This window comes from Bombus vosnesenskii, unplaced genomic scaffold (assembly GCF_011952255.1).
Source record: "Bombus vosnesenskii isolate JDL3184/JDL3185 unplaced genomic scaffold, Bvos_JDL3184-5_v1.1 scf7180000013336, whole genome shotgun sequence".
NCBI classification, from domain to species: Eukaryota; Metazoa; Arthropoda; class Insecta; order Hymenoptera; family Apidae; genus Bombus; species Bombus vosnesenskii.
Window position 1 is genome coordinate 411,182 of NW_022882974.1, and position 21,472 is coordinate 432,653.

Consider the following 21,472-nt stretch of genomic DNA (forward strand, 5'->3'; position numbering starts at 1 on the left):
TGGAATACATAGAACAAAGATGGACATGCTTTTCTTTAATTTCATTATTTGTATTGCTATTATTAATATCTATGTATTCACATCTATGCATTCACTATGTATCACATACATAAACCTTTGAATACACACATACGAGACACATACGAAAACCTTTGTCCCCCAACAATTCAGATAACCGAGATCCTACTCGAATTAATTTTTACAAACATGGAATATCTCAATTGGATTCTTGCTGGCACAAGATCATTAAACCTAATGGCATATATATTTTGACTCAATGAAGATTATAATACAGCAATGGGAAAGAAAGTGAAGACGAACAGCGTCCTCTCACATTGAAAACGTCAGTGACTCGTTCTTCCAAAAATACGACATAACCCCCTCACTACTCAGAAGAGACCAAGTCGCTATTACTCGCATCCGAATAGACCACACAAAAGTCTCCCACTTGCATCGATTGACAAAGGACGCAGCTCCCGGTGAAGAATGCGACGAACGCAACGTACCAGTCGTTTTATTTTATCCTGCCTGGAGTGGTATAACACACATCGCTCACAAACTGAAACCGTGTATTAGAGACAATGTCAACAAAGAAACAATCAACGATCTGTTAAGGCCCATTAAAGGAAGCAAGATAATTAACGTGATACTTTAAGCATATCTGCCTTCGTAGCTAATAATCTCGCAATCGATGCAACGTTAAATTTATATATATAAAATTTTACGAAATTAAATTAAATACGAGACTGGTCCTTTGTGATTTGAAATATGGCGCCCTTACGTCTGTTTCCATAGATTTGTTTACGAAACTATATATTACAGAGAGAGATAACTTAAAAGTGAAATTAACATCTAACCTATTTTATAATGTGATTGGCTAATGTGTTATTAGAAACGCGTCTCCTATTGGGCGATCAGATCGCCCCCTGTTGGCTGATACAAAATGGTAATTGCGTAGCCACATTCTCAATGACAACGCGCTTATATAGCAGATCGCCATACATAGTTAAAGATTAATTATGGTTAAAGAAAAAATTAAGTGGAGAATATACAATAAAATTGACTCATACGACGCATCATTTCTGAGAAAATCGAGTTTGAAAAGTTGCCAAGTATACTTTAACTTGGTTAAGACTAGGTGTGAGTAAACAATCAGCACGAGGTTATTACACACGCGAAAATAAATAAAAAATGTTGAATAATATTTTTCTGTTTAAGGCATCATTTTCAAGGAATTAAAGTTTGATGGAAATAATGTTTAATTACGAACTGGTTTGATACAGGCGCATGATATATCTTCAAATTTATTTTTCTCAAAAAATAAAAAAAAAAAACAAAGCGTATTATGAAAAAAATTCTATTCTACATTTCCTACTTATTTTCACATAAAGTTTAAGCTCCTGTTGATTCTTTACTCTTGTTCAGTCAGGAATTATTTAAATTTAAGAATACTTGTTAAATTTTCAAACTCGATTTTCTCGAAAACGAAACCTCGGATGGAAAAATGTTATCTATTCAAACGTTTTCTATTCTTTCACGTAGAATTGCCCCTTGCTCGGTTGTATTACAAAATTGTAATTGTGGAAATCCACCTCACATGTGTATAGAAAACAAGATTATAGTTTTGCAAATATATCGTTCTTATCGACCATGTCATATTGTGTGACCTAATAACTAATACTATTGTTTTATACCTGTGCAAAATTACTTGGAACTGAGATACCTTTTTACTACCTATTTCATTGTGTTATCAAAATAAATAAAGCATGTACGTATATACTCATCAAAAGATATTGATGTACAATTGAAAGTATATCACGGCGCTGTTTACAAAAATCATTTAGATCGCATCGATAAGAATATAAATACTCGGAACTTTCAATACATGCAATTGACTAACTGATATCAGCTATATAAGTGCCGATAAACTGATCACATTGTTATAGACCAATTGTGTATATCTCTACAATCAGAAATTACAACTGCAACATGAAATTAATGCTAATGTTAATAAGAAAATGTAACTATGAAACAACAACAGAATTCTATATAGAGGGTGTTTTAAACAAATTGCATAAAAATTTGATCACAACTTTTATGCGTCAAAGTAGGAGAAAAGCAGTTCACAGTTCATATAAATATTAAGGTAGCTCTTAAATAAATCAAAATTTAAGATTACTCTCAAATTTCGAGCAAAATTAATCTTCAGTTTAGGTCAGATAAGACATTGAATAATATAATTCTGAGTTTAATTTATTTAGTGCTGTTAACTAATTTTCTGAAGTTTTTCACAAATTTTCTTTCACAATTATTAATTCCCTCTCCTCCTTTTAACAATTCGAGATTGATATTTTTCTTTCTTGTTGGATACTTTCTTTTCAACTTGACGATTTTGTCAGATCTGCTACCTCAATTAAATATCGATTTAATGTTCTCTCTTCGTACTGCAATTATTTATATCAACTTTTGACTTTTCAAGATAAATACAAATGATATAAAAAATTATTATTATTATTTCATATCATACTAGTCATCAATATCATATTATCTTTATATTTAGCATTTATTAATCAACTCCAATTTGACTAATATAGTTGACTAGGGAACTACCTTATCGATAGAAAACTAAAAGCAGAACGAATGTCAAAGCGTTTGCCATGAAATTCGCGAACATAGACGCGTTTCATACAAAATATCAAACGTGTTTAAATGTACCGAGATATAATTAGTCTGCGAATTTTTATAGATCTATGGGAAACTTAGAGGTTTGAAAAGGAACAAGATCCACGTAAAACGCAAAAGTACATAAAATAATCCAAAGTAATCGTTACGATATATACTTGTAAATAGTGGGAACATTTCATAGTTTTAGTGTTAGAATTTTGTACAGGCCATTTTGAACATCTATTCTAATTCAACTTTTTTTATCGTTAATATAGAATATAAACATTTTTCTCTACTTTGGTGCACAAATATGAGACGAATCTTCAATTTTATTTCCATAATTGTATTGTGTTCATTATATGAATTAATTGTATTCATTTTATTTCCATTGTATTCACAAATAAAAATTTGCATAAATATCCTCGGTCGAATTATGATAATATATTTTCAATATACATATTTATGATACAAATTTACAGTATCAGACAAGATTAGACGGTATTAGACTAAAATGTGTTAATGTTAAACTAAATTACATGTCAGTAACGTGCGCATTAATAATATAAGTTTGAATAATTTTCCTCCTGCGCCCAAATTCCTACCCATCATTTTTTAAACACGCTGTAGCCATAATAAATAAACGTTCTAACAGACGTCCGCATATTTTTTGGAATTTCTTCCAACCAAAAGAGGTTGAAATCGAAAATAAAACACTGTATGATTGATGATTATTGCTTGACAGCTAATAACGAATCAAAATTAATCAAAAAATATAATATCACAGTTTTTTTACGATGATCATCGATAGCAAGTATCCGGCAAATTTTACAATTAATTTTAATACGTCTCTTATACTTTTCTTCGATCCTAAGAACGAGCGAACATCGAGTGTTATAGCACAGAATTTCCTGCACGCTGATTAAATTATATGCATCAATTAAATTGCTGGCAATAAATTGGTGTGAAAGAGCCGCACCGTAGTTTCGAAAACAATAAACCATTATACGTATCACATTTTCTTTTCCTATTCCATTTAGCTGACGGATTATTTCTATGAGAAAGCGTTGAACTATTCGAAAGGAGACGTGTCTAAAGAATTACACGGTTTTTCTTTAACAAGGAAAGCTTAATTCATCGTCTAATTGATTGTTGCGCAATTCTCTGAGAAAATCGGCTACAAGACTTGAGAAATTCCTTTTCCCTGATAAGTCGCGAGTTCAGTCACGGACTACCTCGTTGCTTCACTCAGATTTACGCAGGCTGTCTCAACTGAATGAGATCACCTAGGTATCTGACTTATCTACGATTGTATGAAAAAACCTCTCAGGGCAAAGTTAAATTATTTGCCGTTATGAATCTCGCTGATTATGTGAATTTAAACTATCAGTATACATATCTTAGTAATTATATAGAATAATTGCACTATATAGAACTACAGAAAAAAATATATTTATAATTATAGATAAATATATATATATATAATTATAAATATTATATATATAATTATACTTACTATAAAAAAAATATAGCAAGAACTTACTAAAGGAGAGGTGGAATGAGAAGGGCATTTTTGTCTCGCACAAGACATAACAAAAATTAAAAGACCATTCAACTTCTAATCGATAACACTGACAAGTTATCGTCAATAATCGTCTAAATGTTTACGTGACTTATCTTTTGCTTCTTAAAGACGAGTATTTTGTGTCCCTCGTATATTATCTGTATTGAATGGGACAGTGTAATAAAAGAGGACAATAGTAATATGTTATCTGATTAATCCATTTCGCAATTTTTGTTAATGTAAGAATTTATGTAAAGTTAGACGAACGAAAGATATAACAATGAATGTACAATTTTAAATGAAATGTTGAAACCGGTCATTTGAACGAGCCTGGTAAGGTTAGTGTTAATATCTCTAGACACCAAAATCATAATATTATGATCAAACTTACGTGAAACTTACTATATCTACGTAACGATCAAGAATAATCACGAAATTGAAGAAGAAGAAATAAATCCTCGATAAAAAATATAGTATAATTCTGAAATTTTATCGGAATTAATGTAAATATATAATATTGATTTATAGTGAAATTAAAAAATCAACTGTGAAACTTATAAAATTAAACAATATTAATTAACGTGAATAATAAATTCATAAACCTTTTTATTCTGAAAATATGCCAACGATATTGAAAATATACGGAAGAATTGGAAGAGTATTAAACGAACGATACCGGGCACCTCATGTTATAATATAGTTCATGGTACAATATAGTATTTAGTGCCAGTTCCCATGTGACACAAAAGAAATTCGTCGCTAATAACAATACTTTGCGAAAGATTTCGACGAAGTAACAAAAATTGTATCTCTGATATACAAAGAATTCAATTAAATTTAGTAATATGTTATTGCTATCTTTGAAACAACAACCACTTGAAATTGCACGCGATAGCGCATAGCAGGCGAACGCGAACAAAGGATTTGCGCTGTATTACGGCGCTCGTGTCATAGTCAGGCCATTGGGTAGACAAATAAATATGTATTTCAGAAAACTTGTCATAGCCTCGGGAGAGAGCTTGATAAACAATGCTTTGTTATGGAATTAAAGATCAACGTAACATTCATTTTATATATATGACAAAGATATTGGCGTCTTTGACGAATATGGTTAGCGTGGATCTGTGACATTTTATTCGAAGAATATCGTCGACGTTGCGAACGTTACATACAAAGAGTGTTTGGATATGTTTAGATAGTTCCTGCTAGGATAATAAATCAATTAGGACACTGAAAGTGGACAATGTACAATATTCACATAATTCATAGAAGAACGACTTAACGAAAATATAAATGTGGTATATATGGTATAAATACAAGGAATAAAAGGAAGAGTTCTCACGGTCTCGATCATTACACATACACTTACTATAAAAATTAGGAAATACAATAATTCCCTGGAAATTACTGTATATTTTTTTTATCTTCTGAGATATATTGAATGGGACTAAAAATACCCATACACCAACATACAATAAGTTTTATACGTTAAATATCTAAAACCAAGAGTGAAACTTGCTGGTGGTAATTTAACGAGGTGTCGGGTTGGTAGCCCTGGTCCGCTAATACACATGAGAGAAACAACAATAAATTCGTGAATTGAGATATCTTACAAACGCGTATATCGCCATTTGCAAACGAAAAAATGGCAACGCGACAATGACCCGAAACGTTGAATTAATGAAGGCATTTCTTCTGTAACAGAATGTTGATATAATTAAGTGGGTAAAAGGGAATCTCCTGACTGGAACCCAATTGAACATTTGTGGGATTGCACGTTAGACGCCAATTGGGAAATTAAATTACACTTAATTAGAAATAAAAAGTAGTTAACACAAAAAACTACAAAATCGTGATGTACCGACTGGGGTTTATGTTCGATTAATTGAATTAATGCCACACAGATGGCATGCAGTCAACAAACCCAAGGGTTGCCCAACGCCTTTCTACATTATTTTTTATTTAGGTTTTGTTAGAAGTGGTTATATAATTCAAACAAGGCGTGTTTCTTAACTTTTGTCGTTAGGTTTTATCTTGTTCTCTCGATATCAATATTAGCTGCAGATGTTACGAGAGTATAATCGACAAACAACGATATTATAATTTCATGTATGGACTGCTCTCCCTTTATCGTATTTTTAATTCCAATGATTATTAATGTATCTGAGAAGATAAAAAATATACAGTAATTCTTCCCAAGCAATGGTTACGTTTTTTAATTTCTGTCAAGAGAACGTATACGAGTAAAAAATGGTCCTTAGACGCAAAGTCACAGGCTGGCACTAAAAATCAAATTTTATATCGTTAATTCTACATGCATAACTGGTGCTACAAAATAAAAAAGATATCGTCGCCAGATGAATTTTCAATGTCCCTCTTTCAAATTATAATAAACGCACCTTCGAGTGGTCTTGAGAAGAACTCAAGATACCATTCATCAAGCACGTGATTGGTTCTCATGCGGCAAAACACGAAAACCGAAATGCAGATTACGACAGTCCCCTCATTAAAGAATTAACAAACCAGCCAAAAAGTACAAAGAAGACTCAAGAAAAATATTGGCAGAAGTTATCATTGCCGAATAATAATTAGCGGTTGAACAATCGAAAGACAGTATCCCAGCTTAATGGATTTAGCATGCCCAAATGTCAATTTTTGCAAGAAATGAACGTTTATCCACGTCTATTCAACTATTTGAGAATTTTCCTTTGTTCACCCCCCCCAAGAAAATTTTTTAGAAATTTTAGGTGAGATACAATTGTCTGAAATCAGTGAAAAAATTTATGTTGCATTCATGTCAGATTTTTAAATATTTAATATTTTAGATATAAATAAAGATTTTTAAAGCCCATACGCTCCTGCTTCTAATTTTTATAATACTTTGGTCTAATATTCGCAACGTAAAAATTTATAAAGTGAATTTTCGAAACTAAAGTAATATTTATAGTTTTAACAATAATTATTTTAATCACAATAATTATTTTATTATAGCGGGAAGCATCACCGCATTTTCATACTTGTCGATAAGATTAAAAACAGTCGAGAATTAATCACAGAGTATTACTACACGTGCGAAAGTGGTGGTCCGATTGTTGACTGTTGCAAGTCACATGATAAAAATTGCATAGCTCCTTGAATATGGTCAATATTATCGGTTTCATATACATATGCAACCCTCACATACGTAATGTATCTATCACCATTTTCACGGACCAAAATCAAGAAAGATAAATGTCGCTGTAGCAGGTGTTCTTTAAATATATCGTACGCCATATTGAATCGGCCATTGTGAATTTTGCAAAGCTAAGTTCAAATTCGTTGCTAACGGTCGACAAAATCTCTGGGAACGATCCTTTAAACTATCAGACTGACGTAAAAGTTCGTACGTCGAAACGTATGAGTTGACATGTTAATGGATTTCCACATCTTTGACTTCCCATGTCTCAGAAACTAATTGTCAGCTCAACTTGAAAATTTATTGTGGTAGATGTTTCACCAGAGGGATCATTCGACACGAAATACAGTTTCAAAATTCGGGGGCAAGAAATAGGTGACTTTTTGGGTCAGTTTTTGCAATAAAAAAAAAAAAAGATTTTTCATCCCGCGTTTTTCCTATATAGCTAATGTTTTAGATATGCTGAATCTAAATGAATGGAAACACCTTTTATTTAAATGTTATTAAACACGTGTTCATCAAATATAATTGACGTGAAAGCAAGAATTTTATTCTCACGATAGAACGTAATGACTTCTTATTACAATGTCCATTAAAGTGTTCCTTACAAAAAAAAGTACTTAAACGCGGAAAATAATCGGAGCGCAAGAATAGCCGTTGATTAATGCAGGTTTGGATACATTATATTACTATTTAAGCTCTGAAATCACGAAAACGACCTCCATGTTCGCCAACCATTCACACAAATTATACGATCGTTAATTTTATTAAGAAATTATTCCATTGATTTAGAAAGAGTTAAGCAATAAAACACAATAAAATATCAATATAATACAGTAACTAAGAGCTGATTCTAAGAATATAATATAGTGTAAGAAATTAGGAATAAGAAGGCAACAACTTCCTTGTAATAGGCTGTAATAGGCCTAAAGTACAGATAAAATTATTATTGTTATATTCTTTGGACGATTAATTTGTTGGACGAATAGCAATAGCGTAGATTTCTTTTTACGATAACAAGGAATCAAAAAATTGCATTTAACTTTTATCACATTTACTTGCGAAATGAAATGATTCCCGTTAATCTCATTAACGTCGGTTAGTCACTGTTCTCAAATTGTTTGTACAATAACAACCACAATATGCACATCTCTATTAATTGCATACCAATATACATATAATAATCGTGTACATATTTGACACTAAACAATGAATCCAGAATAAATTCATATATTTCTGTCAAATTTTATACAACAAACAATCTTTGATTGCTGTTAACAGCAAGGATCTTTGAAATTTATCACGTTATCAACGACATGTTTATAAAGATAAAACGATGTTATACAGTTATGTAATAACGATATGCAAAAGTTATATCACATTTGGATAATGTTAAATAACGAAAGATATAAAGCATTATTTTAACAGTACATAGCACGATAGAGTATCGTGAAGTTAGTGTATAACCTGAAAAGCAGTACATATTTAAAATCTAATCGATGCGAGTTTCAATTTAATTTAACCCAATCCCATTATAACTAACGATATTCGTAAATATAAATGTATCTCATGCGAATCTTTTTAATTTTTGTCGTGAAACTTGAAGAAAATATGTTATTCTTCAAACCTAACCTCACTTCATCCGAATACGCATGCTTTGATGAAAGGCATATCTACATTTTCAAGTATATTTTAATAATTATAAAATTAACTTTTGGAATGAATATCTTTACTGTTTTACAAAACATCAATTAATTTGCTATAAATAAGGTGCAAATTAATGTATCTCAACAACTAAGCAAAGAAATTATTTTCTAAGAATCATTTTAACCTAACCTGATCGAAAGGGCCGTAGATTTCCAAACATTCCAATCTATTAGACATTGACTAACTTTAAACTAACCAATTTAAATAAAAGAAATATTCTACAGTTTTACTTATTTCTCACGCAGAGTATTAAATTAGAAATTCTAAGTAAGAATTTTATGACAAAGCATGTTTATTACGGAAACGTAACGTTTATTGTTCCGGTGTTCGATATTAGCAATCACTTTCTTAAAAGCAGTAAATGAATATATGATATGTAAATACTGCAGTAAGCTGCACTGCATTCAGATTAGTGTCAGGCTTCGCATACGAAACAATACATGAAACACATAATAAAATATTAGATCAAATTTTAATCCCGATTATATTGCGAAAATTATAAATGAGCGAACTGTCGAATTTTCACTGTGGCATTAATTCACGAGAAATAGCTACGAATCATTCATCGTGTGAATGAAATTTTCGTCCAAGATTATATAAAACGTTATGCGTATGTACATCACAGAGAGTTAGGAAAAAATATGTGAAATAAAAGTTCACCATATCAACACTTCACTTATAATTGCCACATCTTAAGATTTAGTTCACTGCACTAGACCACTTTTCTTTGATAAACACTAACTGAAAGGAGTACGTCAGTTTGCCAAAAGATTAAACGAGTTCTTGTGAATACAATATCGACGGAAAATAGACGCGCACAACGTCCTTCCAACGTGGAGGACGAGCGGCGACTAAAGTTCATCATATAGAATTTCCAGCAGCACTGCCGGGTCGAGCGCTCTGATTGGTCGAGCACTCTTCCGGGCGGCTCTTACGATTGGATATCCGACAAAAGAGCGCCTAATTGCATGTGACTTGTTATCACGGAGACGTAAAACGATATTTTAAATAAAGAACAAATGTATTTAGAAGTATCTACCCAAAGCATTTTTGTTGTAAATATCCTTTTAGCAAAGTTAATGTATCACGCGAATCTTAGATTGCAAAACAAAATATTAGTATACAGGGTATTTTAATAATAATAATAACTGGAACAGGCTATAACTCCGTCGTAAATGAAGATAGAGAAAAGTCGTAGAGAAAAAGTTTGCACTGTTTAACACGCTCTATCATACTACCGTGCTAGTTTTTCTCGCATATACACCGGTGCAGTTGCGAAGCGCGTTGCACACTTTTTTCAAACGAGTCTCTGTAATTTTTTATAAACCATTCGATGCATTTCTTAGTTTTCAGAAAGTATTGACGTACTTGGATCGATGAATGATACAAATTTGGAAGATATCTCAATTCTAATTTCACCAAATTTGATATATCAAAAATAAGTCCATTTTTCGACCTCAAGTACCTCAATACTTTTTTCCAGAGAATGAAAAAACACATCGAACGATGTATAAAAAAAATATGTTCCATTGAAAAAAAAAAACATACAGATGACCTTGAAATCTTTGATACGCCTCACTTTCACAAACACGTGTAATTTTTCCTAAGAAAAATTTTTTCTATCTTCTACGTTTCAACGCTATAGCTTGTTCTAATTTTTAGAAACACCTAATAAGCTGTGTAATATATCTGAGTAATATACTACTCTCGTATATCTAAGTGGAGATATTTGAGTGATCGCAAAGAACGTATAAAACTTGTGAAAAGTTGAATTGATAAAAGTATTTAGATAACGATTTATGAATAAAATTGAGATACCAACTTATTGATAAAACTGCACGTGTGTAATGCTAGAAACGTACGACCATAATTCCTCGTGTACATCTGTAGCAATAAATGATTCATTACGCTTTAAATCTCTCACAATCTTCTTATGATATAGGTAATTATTTACCTTCTAGTTACGTTTGAAAATAACATGGAAATATCTTTGCATATGAATTATTAAATATGTATCTACATCGACTGTTTTCATTCAAATGTGTATACGTATGTATTTCAAGGAAACGGCGGTCTTAGTGAATGAAAGGAATTAAAATAATCTTTAATTTTGAAATGTAGCGAAGCAAAGATTAAATATAGGAATGAAGCAAGCTACAAAATCCGCAATGCTGAGAGATAAGCTGAGAGGGGGTTCGAACATCGCACATTTCCCGATAAACACTCGAAACAGCGAATTCTTTGAGTAATTCGGCCGTACGTACGAAACCAAAACTAGCGAAAATAAGATGTTCGAGGAGAGAAATCAATCGCTAATGACGACGTCCAAGGAGCATTATCGCGAATTAACGATAACGAGCGAAAGATAAAGGTAGAATTTTATCGATGAAATTGCTAGCTTATCGATGAAATAAAAAAAAAAAAACGCTAACTAACAATAAGTTCTAAACATGATTTACGAAGGCGATAAATAATCTGCAATTTCCTGTGCGAAATTCGAGGGCGAAATATTTGAGGATCGAGAGTTGACGCACAGTTTCCTCATCGCAAGTTCTTCTCAGCGCTGCAAGAGAATTCTGAGAGAAATAGTGCGCACAATTTTTCTTTCTTAGGTCTTTTTCGGTTAAAAACCCATTGTTATGTAGCTCTTGAAAAGTGCTGCTTTAAAAGGTGCTATGTACCTCATTTTCTTAAAAAATTCTTCAATTTCTTAAAAATAAAAAATCGCCATCACCGTGTGACATCGGTAAGTGCCATATACAGAGTGGTCCAGCTGTAACTTCGTCATCTGTAACACCTTGCTTGTTTTTCACGATATTTAAAAATTATTTTACGTATAAGTTGAACAATTTCGAGGGGAATATAATTTGCAGCGATTAGACTTTTGGTAGATGAATGCGTAGAGGACATACGAAGGTCACCGATGCTTTCTTCAATGGGATCACGTGTGTTCTTAAAACGTTAGTCGATCCAGCTAGACATTATTTCCAAAAAAGTACTATTTATGTCGAAAAACTATCTTATTTGTTAGTTACCATTACAGTATTATTTATTAGTTATTTACTATTATTTAATATATATTATACTATTATATTATATTTATTTAGCATTGTATTATTTATTAGTTCAGTAGATATTTTTACTTTAATTTGTCATACTTAACGTATGACAGACAAAGATAGTCTCTCGTTGCCAAATTTTCACAAATTAAATTTTTAACTGTCTGCTATTTTTAAAAAATTGATATTTTTTTGATATAACAATATATATACTATAAAATACTATAGATGTATTAAATACTACGCAAAATTATACCTAATATGTAACTATAATGGTATTTTTAAAAATCTCCCAAATGAATATCTCTTGAACGCCTACAGATGATCTCACTCAATCACTTTGTTATCGTACGCATTGTGGTTCATCGGTCGAGCGAACGTATAACGTCGTAGCATGATCGTTTTACCTTGTCGATGTTCGAAAACTTTCGACGCTGTTTAAATTTGACGTGTTTCTTCCTTTTTTCCTTTTCGTGTTTCTTATTATTTTACCATACTTATTTGCGCTTCTCGTTGCTGCTCACATACGAACTGAAGTACAAGCTGAATATCGTGTTTTCAACTTCGTGCAGTTCCAAATATGGCCACCCCAGTAGTGGCGCAATTACGCAATATTCCATATTTGCATCGCTTTCTTTCTAGGTTATTTTATTTAGAGGAACATCTAGAGGATGCTCTGCTGCAGCATTAGGAAAAATCAAGAAGAAAGAAAGTCATGAGAAGAAGGTGGCTCGAGCCATAAAAATCATTGGAGAAAAGAAAATGGGGTATCTGAAAGCAGCAAACTACTTTCAAGTGGACAAGAAGCTGCTGTGCTGCAGTCCAGTTTGATACTTGCATTTACGACTACTGTAAGCATCTATTTCTTAATGTGGTTCTTTTAAAATGTGATTTTATTACCAAAAAAGAATAAAGTAGGACGAGAATAGAACTATTCTTTGTTTGTTTTCCATGAAAATGTGGTACCTCGTGTCGGTATTACATCTTTGGGTACGTGTTCCATATTAGATATAATTTCTGTCCTTTTTAAGGTTAGTTCGGGAGAGAAACTTGTTCATAGCGTTATGAGTATAAAGTAGCCTTAAATTGAGTGTAAATATACGAATAACCGTAGAAAGCTTTCTCTGTTGTGATTTATTTTCCAAGAATAACATTCGAAATACGATATGGTATTGCAGGTTTGGCTAATTTACTTTTTTATCGGGGACGACAAGATGGATCGATTGCTGCAGGGCTTCTTAAACTATGAGTCGTAATCCTATATAGGATCGTGTAACAGAGTTACGAGGTCGTGAAACTTTTATAACTGTCACACATCGGTGAACTAAAAAGTGTCAATCATCTGTCACCGAATGATCAAGCGATTAATCGACATAGATATACAACAGCATTCTTTTAAAAAACAGTTTGAATGAATTTTTGCTTGGAATGAATACAGAAGTTCGAATAATTTATAAAATGTCCTTAAACACACACTTATCACTATTTTATGCTATGTATCTACTGCAAAAGGACAACATCATCGTTAACGATTGCAAAATGAAAATATCGATTAATTCTGAAAAACATTGAACGTACTTTGTTATATCAGATATTCAGCCAGAATTTAATTCTTTATGCAAAAATAAACAAGCACATCTGTCTCGCCGATATGCAAATTTAATTTTGCTCTAATATTAATATATAATTATAATATATAATATATAATTATAGTCTAATTATAAATGTAACAAAGAATCGTTTAGAATTAAACTTCTCTAATTATTTAATTAATAAATGACTCGTATTAAAAAAAGCTGTTGTCTTTTACTTCGTTTAGAAGTTATCGTCAATGAGAATCAGTCAGTTATATATCGTCCATTCTGTATATTTAAGTTATGTACCTTTTTATGTATATAGGTTGTCTTACCTCACCCTGTTACACTTAATTACTCGTTTATTTGCGACGATACAAGAGAACGTTTCGGACGAAAGTTGCATGGTACTGTGCTTTTGTCTATCTGACCTTACGATGACCTTGAGTCGTATAGCAAAGGTGGCATAAAAATTTTTAAATAGGTGCCTTTATTTTTCATTAGGTACTCTCGTACTTGATATTTAAACGTGTTGCAAAAGGCGCAAACTTGTGTCCTTCGCAACATCTGCTATCGAGATATAATCTTTTAACTTCGACATACAAGAAATTCGATGCTAGGAAACTAGCTGAAAGTGGCTGCTCGAAATAAATTGACTATTTTGGACACGTTACAAAACTGCAATCTTGTGTTTTTTATGCGTGATCGTAGCGTACACCAGGTAACGTTAATGCGTGTGGCGCATTGAATTTTAGCACGTTCACGCCGGCGTGTGCCACCGGTGGCTCACGCTTGAGTCTCCCACCAGGCGGCGCGCACCACCGGTGGCTCACACTGGAATGTTTCATCAGACGGTGCACACCAACAAAAATGTAGTTCGTAACTAGAAAAAATTGCCATTTGGTTGAAAATTTAACGTATATTAATTGAAAAAAGTAGGATTTATTTAATAATATAACAATTCAGTACTATAAACATGTTAGGGTCCGCATCCCGATAGTGTTGGATAGTGCGAAACACACGAGTTTGTAGTGTTTTGAAAACGTTTGAACGTCGACTAAGAGCACACGTAATAAAAGACAGAGTTTAAAGATTTAACGTCGTCTTTACAGGACGCTTCAAGATCGTCGCAAGGTTAAATAAATAAAAGCACTCGATACCAAACAAGTTTTTTAGTAATTAATTAGTAATTAAGGATGACAGAGTTAGGTGGGACACCCTGTATAACTGGGGTGGCGTGAAATATTTCCTGGCAAAATGGAGTTGCGAATGGGAGGTTTAAAAAGTGCTGAATTAATGTATTGAGAAATTCATGATTCCATGAAGAAAAAGAAAGAAGAAAAAGGAAGGAACATCGGTGACCTTCATATGTCCTCTACGCGTTCACATAGGATAAAGCTAATCATACCAAATTACGTTCCCCTCGAAAGCATTCAACTTGTACCTGAAACATTTTTTTTCTTAATATTATCAAAATCGAGCGATATATTCCAGGTGATAAAGTCAGGTGGACCACCCTGTATAAGAAACGATGTAACACTTACCAATATAAAGCGATTTGCCTAACGTTTAGCGTAGAGAAGCAGGAAAGACAGTGATAAAAGAATTGATATAAACAATTACTTACTGAAATAATTGAGAGTCTCCCGGATTTGCTCCGGTGACAATTTTAAGTCAACGTCTATTGATTTTAGGGCCGGTGAAGGGATGAACCAATCCGCGTTTTCGTATCCTATAAACAATAAATAACATCAGTCATACGAATATTTATAAAATAACTACCTGTAACGCTTAAATATATTTGGCGACAAGAAAAAGAAAATAGCAATTACAATTAGACAATTTTATACAAATGCACATGTTTGAGAACATAATCGAGAAAGTAGAACCTAGGCAGAAAATTGATTTAGTTACCAAGTATTTATTATAGAAAAAAATGTACTTCGAATATTTTAATGCAAATTGCCTTATCTTTATCGATTCACGCAAATATCTCCCAAGCTACACATTATTCGAAAAAATGTCTCGAATAAAGCTTACTTTGTTTCCAGTAGGCTATTTTGTGATAGCCTTAAGAATCTTATGTGGGTGGACGCACCTTCGACGTTTCATGGTAACCTTCGCTTTTTTTTAAATACAACTGTACATTTTTTTATAACCATTCGGTGTATTTTTTAGTTCTCTACAAAAAAGTATCGAGGTACTTGGGTGGAAAAACGACCGGTTCGAAAGATATTGTAACTTTAATCTTGTGAAGCTCATCGTACACCCACAACTTGACAAACTTAACGTTGAGATATCTTTTAAACCAAGCATTTTCAGATACAAGTACCTTAATACTTTCTTCTAGAGAATTAAAAACTGCATAGGATGGCGTATAAAAAAATGTACAGTTCCATTCACAGAAACAAAGATCACTTGCAGATTTCGAGAGCGTCTAGGCAAATCTGGTGGCCATCACAAGACGTGCCATTTGAAACGCGACGTGTTTTATCCACTAATGGGTCACTTTTTCGGATAATACACAGTTTGAGAGATGTTCGGCTCGATGAAAATGAGACATCCTGTACATCTTTTCACATTATACACATTCCGGGTAATTTTACACTTTCAAGTTTTTTATAAATGCATAAAAATCTGAAGTCTAATTATAGTAAACGAGAGAGGTAAAAAACACACGCATACTCATACACGTGCGTATAATAAAAATATTTTGTTATTATTTAGATTTTTTGGTTGCATCAAAACATTTGGATCATTAGCGGACAACGTTACTTACGTAACAGCCATTACGTAAGGTTACAAGTCGGAATATTACAGATTGTGTTAAATTAAACGAAAAAATATTTTTTCACGTTGTCGTAACAAATTTTCGTATTACTTCGCGAATAAAAATGATTTATTCTAAATAGGGTATCACAATAATACTACTCGTAACAATGAAACACATTCGAGTGAAATGATAATGGTAATTATTTCTTTGTACTGATGATGTTTCTCGTCACTTTTGTAAACATGTATAATTTATTAAATTTATTGTAAATTAAATTTATTGTAAACACGTATATTTTGTGTATTAAGTTTCTCTCGTTTTATAGAGAAATAATAGATGCACTAAATTTTCTGCTTTATATTATTATATTATAATATAATTACATCATATTATATGTAATATTATTTTTATTTATATTATTTGGTTTTCTATTATTATTTTATCGAATATTCTATTGGAACAATATGGATCATACACAATTCAATGAAACAATACGAAACGAAAAATATAGTGCATCTATTATTTCCTGATAAAACGAACGAAACATTCGGGACAAGCCAATATAATAAAATTGCAAGTTTACCCTCAATTTACAGAATTTACGCGTAAACGAAGTAATTAACGCCGTGTAAAAATAGGCTGACTAAATTAGATTGATATACAAGTCTGAAAGACGATTTGCAAGTGTTATAATGTAATAGATTTGATGCTTACGAGTGTACGTTTTTACAAACACACTAATAACAGTGAGAACTAGAAAATTCCTGGCAGAATGCATTTTATATATTTTTCTATATACCGACGTCGTCGATCTTGTTATCGAAATAATATAGTTTATATGGTCTTTGTAACAGAATTGCCTATTTTATCTTTGACGAAGACTTTGTAATAATTAAGTTCAACTTATGCGCCATCATAAAGTTTCAAAAGTAAATTACACTACTAACACGTATAGTTGTTGATAATGACATCTACAACGTGTATTTGTTTCAGCGAGCAGAGTGTCCTATAATTTTGCTGTATATGGTAGACTCTATCAGCGCGCTCTGTACGTAGAAATACGATGAAAAGGTCTCGTGATAAAATGTTCGTAAAAGTGCTTCATTAAGAAAATATAAAGTATAATAAAATAAGGGACAAAATAATACTAATATTGTATCAATATTAATACTATATTAATAATACTAATATTCTTAATAGTATACACGTGTATGACAATGAGTTAATTAGGAAAATCGACACTGCAATAGCAGAAATTCGAAAAAATTCCAACGAAATTTAATCCACGACAGACTCGATAGACCCGTGTACTAAAATGTACCTACGTCGGTACAAGGTATTTTGCGATGTATTTAACATTTTACTATGTCGGTAACATGTTTCCTATCGATAAGGTCACGCGACGCTTTGAAATGGAAACGTGAGAACGTACATACAGGGTTAGATCGAACAACATGTGAAATCGCAGCACGACGTGATTCCTCGTGGAAAAATACGACAAAAATGTGCCACAGAATTTTTCACTCTCGGGTTAGTTTACGAGAAAATCGAGTTCGAGAATTTGTCAAGTATACTCGATCATGCGCAGGTCTCAATAATCGACAGAAGGTCATTCTACGTGTGAAAACAAGTGGAAAACGTGAAATGAAATTTGTTCACAGGACGTTTCGTTTCAGAGAAAAATAAATTTGTAGATACACCAGTTTCCTTGAAAGTAGAACGAAACCACAAACAGGAAAATTTTATTCCACATTTTCGATTTATTTTCGCACGTGCAACGACCTGCGGTCGATTATTTGGTTCTAGCTTATCCGAAATTAGCCATGTTCCGGTCTACTTCATAAATTTTCAAACTCGATTTCCTGCGAAACTAAACAGAGAAGAAAAATTTCTACGCTACATTTTCCCCCCCGTTTTTCCACAAGGAATAACGCCGTGCCAACTTTTACGTTATTCCATCGATTTTATACGAAACTTGTGAATAATACATGAAGTACGTATGGGCTTTTTGTTGGATTTGTTTTACTTTTGTTTTCATCGAGTTTATTTACGTAAATTCAGACGATCAATATATTATTGCCAATATTATTCTCAATACTGGAGTTTCCACACATTGTACTGACAATATACAGAGTGTGACAGAAAATGTGCGGCTCTCTTTGATATTTAAAATCAATGGAGGAAGTTCCTGTAAACATGTGCTACATCTGTCTTCGTTTATGGGATACAACGACGTTTGTAAACCTATATGATAATTAACCTATGGAAAATGATGAAATACTGAGGCTGAGAATACAGCAAGTTCTTCGACAAAATTGGTGAACACCAGCAACCGTACAGAGTGCAGCCGGATGCATGACAAGACATATACAGTTTTACCTTGAAATGCAAAGTGGTCATTTCAAGCATCTTCTGTGAATCTAATTAGATGACACAACATCAGAATAGAAAATTCGTAACATCTCATAAACGAAGACCGACAGAACACGAGTTTATACGAACTACGTTGCTTGCTTTTGGACGCACGATCAGCTCCCGAAGTGGATGCCACATGTTCTGTCGCACTCTGTAAATTGATCGTCTAGAGAGTGTATAGGGTTTCTTACGCACGACGATCTGGAAAAACTGAAATGCTGACGATAATATCGATCGTCTGGACGCTCGAATGTCACGCCAGTTTTATTCGGTTGGCAACTAAGTGATTGCGGATTTTGTCAATACTACCTAATGATAAAATCCGCAATCACTTAGTTGCCAGCCCAATACAAGGTTTAGCCGTGGCGCCACGATGAATTTTTTATTTTGCGATACATATAATGTTGAAATACTACCTACAAGAGATACGTTACGGTGTATAATCATCACTGATGAATTTATTTCACTGGGGTCACCGGTGACCCCCATCGGGCTGTAGTGCAATTTCGCTCGATTCACTTATTTTTTGCGATTATCAATTGTCTCATATTGTTTCTTCGCGTTGCTAAATAATTGTTCTATGTTGCTTCGTCCCGAGACCTACCACAAACCATAATCCATCCCCCGATCATACTTATTCGGACCCGCAATAATCCTAAACAACTGTCACAAGATTTAGCATCTGTTACTTTACTTTCAAGGCTCTTAATTGCCATCAAAGGTCTTTCAAGTGGAAACGTTGCTTAGAGTTATTGTCCATTAAGGTAAAACACGGAAAAAGCGGGGTTTTCCATGTTCGACAGCCATTGATGGGGGGCGCACATGATAGATCTATATTTCATGTATAAATAAAACTATTTTTATATGTTTTATACTGCATTGATTTCGTCACACCATTGTAGTAACGATGGTAATAGTACGACATTTATAACTATTGACATTTGTTCAAATTATGTATTTCCACTAATCTTGGTGCGTGGGTCACCGGTGATCCACGTGGCATTCAACGTGTTAACCGTTTGAGTTCCAGGAAAAAAGTTTGTTATTTTATGAGATACATCTACGTTATTATACAGGGTGGTTGGTAACTGGTGATACAAGCGGAAAGGGGGTGATTCTACGCGAAAAAAGAAGTCGAAAATATAGAATAAAAATTTTTTTAAAAAATCTACAGTGAGATCCGTTATAACGAGAAGATAACAATGAAATACGAAACACCGTCAGTCGTCCATAGTGTTCAAACGTACTGGGACTTTTCCACACAAAATCTGAACAGCGCTGCTTGGAACTCAAACGGTTAATCGATTCGCAACCGATGACGTACTGCTACGTCAAAATCAAATTAGGTGGTTGTCACCGACGACGTAGCAGTACGTCAAGCTTCGAGTGAGATATTTTGACCGGTCACATGCTGCTAGTACTAAATCTTCACTCTGACATATTTTCATCGCGGCTTTAATTGCATGACCTGTTTCTTATAACGACAACAGCGAACCTGAGGATGCAGCTGTATCAGAGGAACATACACATGCAACCTGACCGTACGTAATCTGTCATATTCAATGGGTCACATTCAGTGAAAACAGAACAGAAAGTGGAATTGTTGAAGCAAGTGAAGAGAATCTTGTGACGGACACTGTGGCGTCAAAAATGAAAATTGAAAAGTGGATATCAGTGGAGATCGTATGGCGTAGAATCGAAGGACACGTGGGAGTGTTAAATAGAATAAATATTTCAAGAAATAGAAATGGAAAGATTGGAAGAAATTAATATACTATCTCTAAATGATGAACGAGGGCTCGTGACAAAATAATTAGACACTCGAGGCGGATGCAGAAATAGCACACGTCTTGTGAAACACACCGAGCGACTTGACACGTTACGTTCATCCACTGTATGCAGTTTGAGTCAGTTCGACACTGCGGCGGTTGCGAATGGGATAAAACACAGTGGAGAAATTTGTACGAAAAGATACAGGTCACCCTGTATGATACTTCTCTTGTATTGCATTGGAACCTGCATTAGTCGAATGTTCTATTCGAATTCGAACATTCCACTACCCAAAAATTATTCGCTTGTGTGGCAAAGGACACTTACGTGTGTCTTCTGTAATTTCATATTACTTTCCTATTACTTTGATACGAAGGTAATGTTGTACGCGTTAATATCTCGTGTCTAATGACACCAAAGAGGAAACGTGTGGTAAGAAGCGTGGAAAAGAAAGAAGAGATACATGAGAAATTAGAAAAAGGCGTGGAAGTGCCGGAAAAGTTGCAGAAATCTACGACCTTAGAAGATTGATAATTAATGACGTGAAAAACAGAAACGTGTAATTAAAAATTACTCAGATGTTCCGACAAGTAGGAAAACATTAATCCATATGAAAAATAAATACCTACGCTGTGCTGTTTTATAGTAATTCTGGTAAATCAGCAATAAAGAAATACCAGTATCTAGATATGTATTCTAAGAAAAAGTTTCGGAATTTCGATAAATATCTTCTTCGACTGATAAGTCGAATAAGTCTTCGTGTTGAGAAAAAGA

At 33.2% G+C, this 21,472-nt stretch overlaps 1 protein-coding gene and 1 long non-coding RNA gene across 4 annotated transcripts in view; one reads left to right on the forward strand and one right to left on the reverse strand.

Moving 5' to 3' along the window:
• LOC117235988 (trafficking kinesin-binding protein milt) overlaps positions 1-21,472 on the reverse strand; it is a 101,642-nt gene that overhangs the window by 43,708 nt on the left and 36,462 nt on the right. The window contains exon 4 of one of the 3 annotated variants that reach the window (XM_033498552.1): positions 15,368-15,472. In XM_033498552.1, coding sequence (XP_033354443.1) covers positions 15,368-15,472 — 105 coding nt within the window. Of the gene's footprint in view, positions 1-9,767; positions 9,911-15,367; positions 15,473-21,472 lie in introns of those variants that run through there. The other 2 variants (XM_033498548.1, XM_033498549.1) reach the window with 2 other exon arrangements.
• Positions 12,455-13,632, forward strand: LOC117235991. The gene is made up of 3 exons (XR_004493759.1): positions 12,455-12,702; positions 12,852-13,017; positions 13,345-13,632. It is a non-coding gene; the product is annotated as an uncharacterized LOC117235991 (long non-coding RNA).